The sequence below is a fragment of the Neophocaena asiaeorientalis genome, unplaced genomic scaffold (genome assembly GCF_003031525.2).
Source record: "Neophocaena asiaeorientalis asiaeorientalis breed wild unplaced genomic scaffold, Neophocaena_asiaeorientalis_V1.1 scaffold598, whole genome shotgun sequence".
Classification (NCBI taxonomy): Eukaryota; Metazoa; Chordata; class Mammalia; order Artiodactyla; family Phocoenidae; genus Neophocaena; species Neophocaena asiaeorientalis.
In genome coordinates, this window is record NW_020173036.1 from 1,410 (window position 1) to 14,408 (window position 12,999).

Below are 12,999 nucleotides of genomic sequence, written 5' to 3' on the forward strand. Positions count from 1 at the left end.
GCTGCCTTTATTTTATTTTGATTTTCTTTATGTGTTGGAGTCTGCTTTGGTCTTTCTGTTTTATTTTGTTGGTGTGTCAGTCTGTTGAACAGGTATCATGAAGGAACAGAAATCAGCCTACAGAAGTGAATGAAGGACTGATAGGTGACTTTCCCTTGGTGATAAGAGTGGAAAACCAAATTTTTGCCTACTGATGAAACATATGTACACCTTGGAATCAACCTGTTCAGAGAAGCATAAGGGAGCATAGCTATATTAGAAGATGGCATTACAGGAGTGCATGAGGGGAATTACCAAAGGAACTGAAAGGTGGATAGCCCCAACCCATTGATGACCTCGTATGCCATATTAAGGAATTTGAATTTTGTCCTATAAATAACTGGAAAATTTTGAGAAGACTAATGAAATGTAAGGTTATACCTTAGAATGGGATTCTTAATCTGAGTTCAGTGGACTCCTCAGCAGTCCATAATGGGCTTGAAATTTTATGTCCCAGAGAGAGTGTCTAAGGCTTTCTTCAGGTTCTCAGAAGTATTTGACACGCACACATGTTAATACCTTCTTTAGAAAGATTTCACTGATAACATGGGGATAGGATAGATTGGATGGGGTTTAAAACTAAAGATAGGGTTGTCAATCAAGAAGTTTTTGGTTTAGAGTAGGCAGAATATGAGTTGCAGAGGGAAAAAGTAAGCTTTCCCTTCTGTTCATTATTTCTAGAAGGTATGGCCAGTTCTCACGATTTGCAGTAGTTATGTTCTATACATTCCCTGCAAACACTGAATTAGTGAATACTGAACCATTGCTCCTAGGAGAAATGCAGGATTACTGTTATAAATGAGCCAAAGATGGCCTCTGTATATTGGCCCCTAGATTGTTTATTTCTTCACAGGTCCATTAGCTTAAAAGTCACCTGGCACTTGTCTACAGTATGAGAGCTAGAAAAAGAAGGCAGTGTCACCTTGATTAACCTCAGCTGGGAAAGTATGCCTTGAGCAACTCAAATTTTTCAGTCCTCTGTGCATGTCTGCAAAAGTATTGATTTTGGGGTTACAAATAAATTTTAGCAAACAGACAAATTTGCAACAGAGTCTATGAATAAAGAGGATCAACTGTACCAATCCAGTCTCTTGAATATTTCCAATGATGAACCTACTCCCTCATGGTAAACTTTTCCCTTGCTGGATAGTTTTAACAGTTATATTGAGCTAAAATCTGCCTCCTGTGTTTTCTAATCTTAGGTCCTAATTTGGCTTTCTCGATTGTTCCCCTTCAATATACTGTTTAGATTCAGCTGTCTTATATTCATTTTCACTCCATTTTTCCCCCTCTAGCATAAGTTTCCCAATTTCTTTGGAAACTTTTGGTTTGCTGAGTACTTTAGTGATTTAAAAGAATGAAACCTTTAATTTTGTTATTAACATTTCCTCTGTCTGCACTCCCCTCCCCCCATAAAGACTGACCAACCTGAACTCCCATTGCTTCACTTTAGTCTACACTGTGTTTGTCAGTCCTTTTTCAGTTTTAAATTATTTGGATTAATATCTGGGGAGATGGGTCGCTGGCAGAAAAGGCCAGGATAGAGATAACTTCAAATATACAGAAAGATTCTTATCTCTATTTTCAGTGCCTCTTTTCTCCCCGCTCCTAATGTCATCTCTCCTTCTCCTTAGGTTAGCTTCATTCTGTAGCCAGGTTTTCTCAGTGTACTAGGGAAGATGGCCATTAGGGACTCCAGATTTCTATCCTTTTGGAACACTTTAACTACAGTAGAAACAGAAACTTCTCTCAACCAGTGTCCATCTGTCAGTTAAGGAAAGAACTCTGGTGCTGTTTGGGTCATAAATCTAGCCCTGGATTAGGGATATGGGAAACTGATTAGCTGGCTTATGTCATGTGTAGCCAGAAAAGTAGTGACCCTTGTGATTGATGGCCTCTCCAGAACCATGTGGTTTTTAGGGAAGGGTGGGTTCCCAGAGGAAATAAGAGTGCTAAACAACTAAACAGCAGATATCAACTATACACATTAAGACAGGTATTTTCTTCTGCTATGTTTAGGATCAGTAAGACATCTCTTAGGGACCATCATTATGATTGAAGGATTAGAGTTTTCAGCTTTGAACAGTGTTGGATCAAAATTGATTTTGCTTTAAATGTTGACATCTATTATTTCTCAGCAGTGAGCACATAAGGATCTGTAGTATTTTCTGTTCTTTTATATGTTTAAGATATTTTGTAATTTTAATAAAAAACTAAAAATTAATTTTGCTTTGATTTAAGTTGGTGAGTAATAATAGATACTTGAGTCATAATTTCCCATTAATATTAAGTTAGTGAAATAATTTTCTGACACAGTAATCCATATGACATTTTAAAGGTGTTATAAAGGTAAATTATTGGTTTTTTTCAATGATGTGGAAAATATATAATTTATTTCCTTTACCTCATATCATATGTTTATGATACCATAGGTACCTGCAAGGTGTGGAGTTACAGTCCGGGACAGCCTAAAGAAAGCACTGATGATGAGAGGTCTAATCCCAGAGTGCTGTGCTGTTTACAGAATTCAGGATGGGTATGGTTTGTATGTGATGTGAAACTTCGTTTAAAAAAGGAAAAAAAAACCTCAGACATGAAATTTTGGGGTTTTCTATAAGATCTTTACCCAGACCTGGGGTATTGAAAATCAACTTCAGGAAGAAAATATTAATACTAAGTTAATTAGCCTAAAGAAATCTTGTAGGCCCTTTGAGGAGTTAACATTAGATAATTTCTTGTGATGATAGTGTTTGTTTCTCTGATCAAATGACTTTGTTTAGAGTTTGAGATTCTTAAAATTTTTGAACTATTTTTTTATGTGTCTTATTTGAATAATGGACTCTTTCCCAGTCCTTTATTTTTAATATAAACTCATAGTTTCACAAAAGACTTAACAAAATTAACATTTTATATTGAATTATTTTTCAGAAGGCGTCTAAAATTTTGCCATGAGCCCCCCAACCCCAATTTTGAGTCCTGTTTTTTTAAAACAAACAAAAGTCTCCTTTTTGGGGCATATTGTCCCTTGAGTACTCTTTTTCTTTGAATGGGTACGTAAATCTGTACCTGTGATTTCTTTTTTTTTTTGGACCCCAGGAACAATCCATTTTCTGCTGTTGTAGGTCTTTTCTGGAGCTGACTTGAAGAAAAGAGTATATCTCTTTACCCTGCTGTTTGTCCAAGAATGATACATTTATTTGGGGTAAACTTAAAAATAAATTTATCGCCATTTAAATTTCTAACGATGGAAGACCAGGGAGCCAAAACTCCCTCACCATTATAGCCCCTCAATAACCAATTTTCATATCTTCAGCATGAGGTTTATGAAGATCTTTAGGTATGATAACCAAGAAAGGCTGTGTCTACACTTTTCAGAGAGAAGAAACCAATTGGCTGGGACACTGATATTTCCTGGCTTACTGGAGAGGAATTGCATGTAGAAGTGTTGGAGAACGTTCCACTTACAACACACAACTTTGTATGTACTTTTATATTTTTTTTAATGTCAAAAATCTTCAAGTTCTTGTGAATGAATTTTTATGTAGAGAATATGAAGTATGGATGAATAATTTTGACATTGATATTTTACCTAAGTTGAAAATCAGTTCTGTTATTTAAAAAAACAACACATATTTAAAGAGTTTTGTTTTAATCATTATACTTTATTTTTAATTTAAAAAGTAATAACATATATGTATGTATATAATTGACTGACTTTGTTGTACACCTGAAACTAACACAACATTGTAAATCAACTATATTTCAATTAAAAAATTTTTTAAAAAAAGTAATAGATACTCATTATTGAAAGAAAATTCTTAAAAATTTGAGTGGTACGAAAGTATATTAAGTAAAAACGTGAAAGTACCCTACCAGAGGTAAACAGTTGTTAATTGATTATTGTGTATTCTTCCAAAGTCTTTCTATATATAAAACATGTGTCTGTGAACCCAAAGTTTTCTCCTTTCTTTTTTTTCTCCCTTCCCTTTCCTTCATTATTTTCCATTTTTTCCTTTTTTTAAAACTAAAAAATGGAATCATGTTTTGTATGATATTCTTCTTCTTTTTTTTTTTTTAAGTTAAACGAAGCATCATGGGCATCTTTCCATGTCAGTACACCTAGCTTTATAATGATTGCATAATAGTCCATAAGAATATAAATTCAGTATATTTAACCATCCCTCTTAACAGACATTTAAGTTTTTAAGAAATCTGTTATATATATGGTAAATAGACTCTTTCTGCATACGTCTTGACACACTTGTGTAAATGTTTCTGAAAGATAGACTAATGGAAGTGGAATAGCTTTCCTTGAGGACTGAAGAAAGATAGATGTTAAAGCTCTCCTTCAATACTTCTCCCTTTATCTGATTTTGCATTTGCCAGAACCTAGCCTAAGCTAAGTGTCACCAGCATGAGGCCTGGAACAGTGGAACCTCTCTACCTCAGAGATAAGGTAGAGGGTACAGTTCCAGAGCTTGAGAACCTGTCCTCTAAAAGAGTAGGCAGGAGCCAAGATTAGAGTGATCTATAAGGCAGGAATGCACTTCTTACTTTTCTCTATATATGGACTTTGGACCACAGTTTAGTTTTCTAGATGGATAGTCATTGCTACCCTTTTGGCATCAAGTGTTTTCCCTTGTGCCTTGTTGATTAGTACAGCTGGGCTCTTTTGATTTCCTGGGGGGTGTTAGTGTTTTGGAGGCTCCATTAGTGGTGAATAATGAGATCAGGTTTGTGCTTCAATAGATAAGGTATCTTTTGGATGAGTGTAAGATACACCTGATGCCAATCAGATTTACTATGTGGCAGATAGTTTTATAATGATGAGATAAGGAGTTCACTACTATTGACTTTTTTTTTTTAAACCTGGAGAATTTTGAGAGGATAATTAAGATTTTTTATTTAAGTTTTTAGGAATTAAAAAAAGTACTCTTATTCTTCTTAATTAGAAATTGGATATGAGGAGGTAAAAGAAGATCTAAGTTACTAACCTTAAGCAGTGCAGGAAGGTCCTTGCCACAAGAGGGTAATGAAAGCAAACTGCAGGTTAGTTGCAGAGTATGGAAATCTTCACAACACAGTTGGAGAGCTGCTAGTTACTATTTGTTGAGATCTTTTCATTTGCCAATATTTTGTCTGATCTGAGGATATAACAATTAATAAGAAAACAGTATCCCTGCCTTAGAGTAGAGAGAGACAGATCATTTAATTAAAAATTTTCATAAGCACTCTTAATTACTGTGTATGTTTAAAGTGCTATAGATACACAGAGTAGAGATCCCTAACCTGGCCTTTGAGGAGTCAGGAAGTTTTCCCAAAGGAAGAAATATGAAAGCTGTGGCCTGATGGATGAGGGAAGAGTACTCTGGACAGGGACTTACCAGGTGGCGCAGTGGTTAAGAATCTGCCTGCCAATACAGGGGACACAGGTTTGAGCCCTGGTCCGGGAAGATCCCACATGCCGCGGAGCAGCTAAGCCCGTGCACAACTACTGAGCCTGTGCTCTTGAGTCCGCACTCTGCAGCAAGAGAAGCCTGCGCACCGCAACGAAGAGGAACCCCCGCTCGCCACAACTAGAGAAAGCTCATGTGCAGCAACGAAGACCCAAAACAGCCATAAATAAATAAATATTTTTTAAAAAAACACAAGAGTACTCTAGACAGAGGGAACAGCAAGAAAGCATGTTACCTTTTCAGTTTTGAAAGAAGTTCAGAATGGATGATACAAAGTTGGAGAGGGGGCTTGTTAGAGTGTAGCATGTATATGGGTGGAGTAAGCTCATGAGAGTCCTTGTAAGCTATGTTAAAGATTCAGACTTTTCCCTAAAATCATTGGAAATTTAATGATTTTAATAGGCAGGGCAGCAGTGTGATTAGATTTGTGTTTTGGAATGATTGCTCTTAGTGTCATAGAGAGGCAAGACGAAGCCTGTGTTCTGCTTAGAAAGGGAAAGAAATCCTCTCTCTGCTTCTCTGGGCTGGCTTTTGTTGACTACTGGAGGAAGGCTGATTATGCCTCCTGGTTTCATAGTCTGTTATAAAAGCGATTCCTTCAGTATATACCTGCATCCCAGGAATCCTTGGGAACTGGCAGGGGGCAGGGAAGGTAGAGAAACAAGATTAAAAACAGATGCTATGTGTCCAGACCTTCCCATTTTCTATAGGCACTAAAGTTAATGTCTTCCCTCAGCCCCACACCTTACAAATTAATGAGTGCAAATTACCTGTTCTATGGCCCTCACGAGTTTACCATCCATGTCTTGAATTCCAAAACAAGCATAAGTTGTGGCCCAAAAGAAAAGATATACCTTCCTGTACCCACCTTTATTGACAAAGGTACATTCACAGATAGAGGTATATGTCAGTTACTCAATTTATGCTCAAATGCATACCCACATTTTCTCCTGCTCAGGTGTTTTTCTCTCCTTTCTGCTTTCCTCCCTCCTGCCCTCCTTCCTTTTCTCTCTTTTTCTCCCCCTTCTTTTACATACAGAAACAACCAGTTACACATAGTTTTCATATATAAGTCAGTGACAGGAAGAAAGACTGCAACTAAGTAGACTAAAGAAGGAAGAGAAATTAGGGCTTCATGAAAGTGTGCAGATTATTAGGCGATTGAGAGTATGAGTAGTCAGCAAAAAGGATAAAGTGACTATAAAATGCTGATTCCTGTGAATACGTTTTGTATTTTTCTGTGCTCTAATTTCCAGAGATTATGCTAGCAATATAAAAAGATGCTTGCTTTAGTAAATAGTAGACACATAAATATTAAAGATTTTCTAATTGCTTTCATATCCAGAGACAAATGGAAAAGGAACAAAGCTAAAAACAGTCAGTTGCTTTTTTATATCCACTAGAAAGTGATACATAGACAAAAAGGTGAAGAAAACAAGAGCTACTCTTAAAGCTATCTAAATGTTCTCAAAAAGCCAGAATGAATGATGTGCCAAGATATAATTTTCTTGATGAAGTATTATTTTTAATAACATTTTATCATGTTAAATATGTGTTTATTGAAAAGAGTTTGATAAAGTGGGTGTTGAAATCAATTTAATGGATCATGAAAAGCATTTACATGCAGTAGAATGGATTAGAAAATTCTGATATGCATTATGTATAGTTAGGGTAATATTATTATATGAATACAGGTGTGTCCTGGATCATGATGTGTTTTTCTTACTATTGTGTGTGATTAATGCTGTCTGAAAAACTGAGATGAATTGAGAATATACAGCAAAGAACAAAAGACAAAATAGAGTCACCCATGCTCTCGTCACTCTCAAATAGCCATTGTTAACATTTTGTTATTTGTTTATCCTTTTTATGTTTTCTGCTTCTTATATATACAAACCAAACAGTTTTAAACAATTTCTGGTTTTGTTCGTTATCAAGATAGAGCTTCTCTGGCACAGTTCTGTTTATGTGACCCATGTTTGGCTTCTGACATGGAGTTCTTACACGTTGCCTTTTAAGTTTCACACAGAGGAATGTTCACAGATACATTTAGGTCTTCTAATCCTCTAACAAACTGATAATTTGTTAAAAGTAGTTCTTACCTTCTTTTAGGTGATTTTCCTTTTCCTCGTCCTAAGTTAGCAAGTTTAGGTAGGGTTGATCTGATTTTCATATAATTATAAACTAGTTTTTTCGTTTATAAATTCTTTTTTACATTTTAATCAAAGTATATTACATTTTAATCAAATGTATATAGTTTTTAAGATAGTGCAGAGGGGTTTACAAAAAAAATCACCTGTTGCCCTATCCCTTGTTAGCCTCTAATGCCACTCTGCAGAGGAAATCATTCTTTTTTTTTTTTTATTAGGTCCCACTTGCTTATTTTTGTTTTTATTTCCATTACTCTAGGAGGTGGATCAAAAAAGATCTTGCTGTGATTTATGTCAAAGAGTGTTCTTCCTATGCTTTCCTCTAAGAGTTTTATAGTGTCCGGTCTTACATTTAGGTCTCTAATCCATTTTGAGTTTATTTTTGTGTATGATGTTAGGGAGTGTTCTGACTTCATTCTTTTACATGTAGCTGTCCAGTTTTCCCAGCACCACTTATTGAAGAGACTCTTTTCTCCATTGTATATCCTTGCTTCCTTTGTCATAGATTAGTTGACCGTAGGTGCGTGGGTTTATCTCTGGGCTTTCTATCCTATTCCACTGATCTATATTTCTGTTTTTGTGCCAGTACCATGTTGTCTTGATTACTGTAGCTTTGTAGTATAGTCTGAAGTCAGGGAGTCTCATTCCTCCAGCTCCGTTTTTTTCCCTCAAAACCGCTTTGGCTATTCAGGGTCTTTTCTGTCTCCATACAAATTTTAATATTTTTTGTTCTAGTTCTGTAAAAAATGCCATTGGTAATTTGATAGGGATTGCATTGAATCTGTAGATTGCTTTGGGTAGTAGAGTCATTTTCACAATATTGATTCTTCCAGTCCAAGAACATGGTGTATCTCTCCATCTGTTGGTATCATCTTTAATTTCTTTCATGAGTTTCTTATAGTTTTCTGCATACAGGTCTTTTGTCTCCCTGGGTAGGGTTATTCCTAGGTATTTTATTCTTTTTGTTGTAATGGTAAATGGAAGAGTTTCCTTAATTTCTCTCAGATTTTTCATCATTAGTGTACAGGAATGCAAGAGATTTCTGTACATTAATTTTGTATCCTGCAACTTTACCAGATTCATTGAATAGCTGTATTAGTTTTCTGATGGCATCTTTAGGATTCTCTATGTATAGTATCATGTCATCTGCAAACAGTGACAGTTTTACTTCTTCTTTTCCAATTTGTATTCCTTTTATTTCTTTTTCTTAACTTTAGTCTCCATGTGTTTGTGTTTTTTACTTTTTTTTCCCTGTAATTCATTACTAATCTCATAGTGTTATGATCAGAAAAGGTGCTTGATATGTTTTCAATTTTCTTAAATTTACTGAGGCTTGATTTGTGACCCAAGATGTGGTCTATCCTTTAGAATATCTTTGCTCACTTGAGAAGAAAGTGTAATCTGCTGTTTTTGGATAGACTGTCCTATAAATATCAATTAAATCCATCTGGTCTGTTGTGTCAATTAAAGCTTCTGTTTCCTTATTAGTTTTCATTTTGGATGATCTGTCCATTGGTGTAAGTGAGGTGTTAAAGTCCCCCACTATTATTGTGTTACTGTCGATTTCCTCTTTTACAGCTGTTAGCAGTTGCCTTATGTATTGAGTGCATATATATTTATAATTGTTATGTCTTCTTTTTGGATTGATCCATTGATCATTACTTAGTGTCCTTCCTTGTCTATTGTAACATTCTTTATTTTAAAGTCTATTTTATCTGATATGATTATTGCTACTCCAGCTTTCTTTTGATTTCCATTTGCATGGAATATCTTTTTCCATCCCCTCACTTTCAGTCTGAATATGTTCCTAGTTCTGAAGTGGGTCTCCTGTAGACAGCACATATATGGGTCTTGTTTTTGTATCCATTCAGTAAGCCTGTGTCTTTTGGTTGGAGCATTTAATCCATTCACGTTTCAGGTCATTATCGATATGTATGCTCCTATTACCATTTTCTTAATTGTTTTGGGTTTGTTTTTGTAGGTCCTTTTCTTCTCTTGTGTTTCCCACTTAGAGAAGTTCCTTTAGCATTTGTTGTAGAGCTGGTTTGGTGGTGCTGAATTCTCTTAGCTTTTGCTTCTCTGTAAAGCTTTTGATTTCTCCATCGAATCTGAATGAGATCCTTGCCATGTACAGTAATCTTGGTTGTAGGTTCTTCCCTTTCATCATTTTAAGTATATCATGCCGCTCCCTTCTGACTTGTAGAGTTTCTGCTGAGAAATCAGCTGTTAACCTTGTGGGAGTTCCCTTGTATGTTATTTGTCGTTTTTCCCTTGCTGCTTTCAATAATTTTTCTTTGTCTTTAATTTTTGCCAATTTGATTACTATGTGTCTTGGCGTGTTTCTCCTTGGGTTTATCCTGTATGGGACTCTCTGAGCTTCCTGGACTTGGGTGGCTATTTCCTTTCCCATGTTAGGGAAGTTTTCAGCTGTAATCTCTTCAAATATTTTCTCTGGTCCTTTCTCTCTCTCTTCTCCTTCTGGGACCTCTATAATGTGAATGTTGTTGGGTTTAATGTTGTCCCAGAGGTCTCTTAGGCTGTCTTCATTTCTTTTCATTCTTTTTTCTTTATTCTGTTCTGCAGCAGTGAATTCCACCATTCTGTCTTCCAGATCACTTATACGTTCTTCTGCCTCAGTTACTCTGCTATTGATTCCTTCTAGTGTATTTTCCATTTCAGTTATTGTATTGTTCGTCTCTGTTCTTTAATTATTCTACATCTTTGTTAAACATTTTTTACATCTTCTCAATCTTTACCTCCATTCTTTTTCTGAGGTCCTGGGTCATCTTCACTATCATTATTCTGAATTCTTTTTCTGGAAGGTTGCCTATGTCCACTTCATTTAGTTGTTTTTCTGGGGTTTTATCTTGTTCCTTCATCTGGTACATAGCCCTCTGCCTTTTCATCTTGTCTGTCTTTCTGTGAATGTGGTTTTTGTTCCACAGGCTGCAGGATTGTAGTTCTTCTTGCTTCTGCTGTCTGCCCTCTGGTGGATGAGGCTATCTGAGAGGAAATCATTCTTAACTTTCAATGGTTTCTGTTTCAAGCTCTTCTCGTGATTATTTTCATATTACTAAATAATAACTTTAAGCTACAATTTCTTATTTTATCAGTTTTAGACATTTACTTATGGCCAGTTCCATAGGGAATTAGATTATTTGTAACGTTACAACCTTCCTCCTCTTTTCGCTGCTCCTCTGAAGCATTTTTGTTTTTTGTGGGTTTTTTGGTTCCTCTGTTGCATACCTTTGTAACTTTAAGTATGCCATTGTTTCTTGTTCTGTCAACACCAGTAAGCATCTGTTAACTCCTTTCTTTGTAGAGTTATTGAAGTGTACCCTTATTCTGTCTTTCACCTCTGTTTCTTCCTGCTCCTGTCATCTCTGCTTTTACTTTTATGTAGTAAAGCTTAATATAAGTTAGTCTTTTATTTATTTTCCATCTTCTTGACTTACGAGTTTAATTGGTTAGTGGGTGGGAGAAAAATACATGTAGTCCATCTGTTATCTTGAATCCACCGGTTTTCATTTTAGTATCTTAGTGTTTAAGTCAGTTCTCATGATGTAAGCATATTAAAGATTTGTTATTTTAATCAAGAGTAAATAAGTTGGGCTTCCCTGGTGGCGCAGTGGTTGAGAGTCCGCCTGCCGATGCAGGGGACATGGGTTCGTGCCCCGGTCCGGGAAGATCCTACATGCCGCAGGGCGGCTGGGCCTGTGAGCCATGGCCGCTGAGCCTGCGCGTCCGGAGCCTGTGCTCCGTAACGGGAGAGGCCACAGCAGTGAGAGGCCCGCGTACCGCAAGAAAAAAAAAAGAGTAAATAAGTTGATTTCTAAAAAGATTCTGACTAGTTTTTGAAATCCTCTACGATGTTTTACTTTGCAGGTACGGAAAACTTTTTTCACCTTAGCATTTTGTGACTTCTGTCGAAAGCTGCTTTTCCAGGGGTTCCGCTGTCAAACATGTGGTTATAAATTTCACCAGCGTTGTAGTACAGAGGTTCCACTGATGTGTGTTAATTATGACCAACTTGAGTAAGTAATCAAAAAATTTTTCTTTTCTGTCTTCCACATTACATTTAACTTTTCTTAATGTGAAACTAGTATGTCTTAGAGTCTGTGAAAGTTTTCTGTACAGAAGAGTTGTTACAGGGAACTTTTTGAAGTGTGGCTAGAGAGTAATATGTAGTATAGCCAATACTTCTCTCTCAAATTATAATTCTGGTTTGCTGTACATTTCATTTATGTTTTATATTCTCTTTTAATTAATAAAGATCCCTTGCCCATAGAAATCACTTTTAGATGGTTTGTGGGTGTTTCAATTAAATTAACCATTATATTTTTAGACTGCAGATTGGGGAATCTGGTTCTGTCAGCAATTTTGTAAATTAAGTGCTCTCTCTCTCTCAAAGTTAGTGTGCCTGTCTGTCTGTCTGTCTGTCTGTCTCTCTCTCTCTCCCTCCCCCCCTTCTCTTCCTCCCTCTCTTCCCCCTAGTCCCTCTCTTCCCCCTACTCCCTCTCTCAATAGATTGAGTCTATTTTAATCTTTTTTTGTGTTGTTACTGCTGCTAGTAAAATCTTATTACTTTTTTTGATTACTTGAGTAGAGGGAATTCAACTCTGTACTTTAAAGTATATCATAATGATATAACCTAATTTTTAGCAGTAGATACATTTTCTAATTCCTTAACCATAAAGCATGATTTTTCCCCTCTACTATGTAGAAATTTGCTGTATAGAGCAATTAGTTTTAGATTCTGAGCTTGCCTTTGAAAAGTACAATATAATTTTTTTACAGTAAGCCTTTAGGCAAAAATACAACTAATTGAATTTAACAGTCCTTCCTGAAAATGGAATTTGATCTCCGACATTTTTGTTAATTCTTTAAGGTATTCTGGTATATGAAGCTTCTGGGTTTTGCACAAGTTAGGTTTGTTTTTGTTTTGTTTTTCTTTTTGCCTCACAGTTTGCTGTTTGTCTCCAAGTTCTTTGAACACCACCCAATACCACAGGAGGAGGCCTCCTTAGCAGAGACTACCCTTACGTCTGGATCATCCCCTTCTGCACCCCCTTCTGATTCTATTGGGTATGATTTGATTCCTGCTGTTCAGTGACATGCTGTTTGAGCTGATTTCTTTGGAACTTTTGGCTAATTATAAACCTTTCCAACATTTGGATTGTTAAATTAAGGATTTTTTTTTTCAGGTAATTTATCACACCAGTCAGCTAATTTACATACATTTGGTACAGATACACAGGGTTAAAGCTGACATAGACTGTTTTAGGACCATCCTTGAAAAAAATCAAGCAACAGATAATTTAGAGTCCCTGCCTTGTGCTCATTGCTTTATTTTT

The 12,999-nt window shown here is 36.1% G+C and overlaps 1 protein-coding gene across 3 annotated transcripts in view; it reads left to right on the top strand.

The window, feature by feature from the left end:
• Positions 1–352: 352 nt before the first annotated feature.
• BRAF (B-Raf proto-oncogene, serine/threonine kinase) overlaps positions 353–12,999 on the top strand; it is a 75,256-nt gene continuing 62,609 nt past the window's right edge. Inside the window, exons 1-5 of one of the 3 annotated variants that reach the window (XM_024742491.1) lie at positions 353–408; positions 2,472–2,575; positions 3,415–3,517; positions 11,531–11,679; positions 12,611–12,730. In XM_024742491.1, the coding sequence (XP_024598259.1) occupies positions 2,523–2,575; positions 3,415–3,517; positions 11,531–11,679; positions 12,611–12,730 (425 nt within the window). In that variant the 5' untranslated portion in view covers positions 353–408; positions 2,472–2,522. Of the gene's footprint in view, positions 409–2,178; positions 2,581–3,414; positions 3,518–11,530; positions 11,680–12,610; positions 12,731–12,999 lie in introns of those variants that run through there. The other 2 variants (XM_024742492.1, XM_024742490.1) reach the window with 2 other exon arrangements.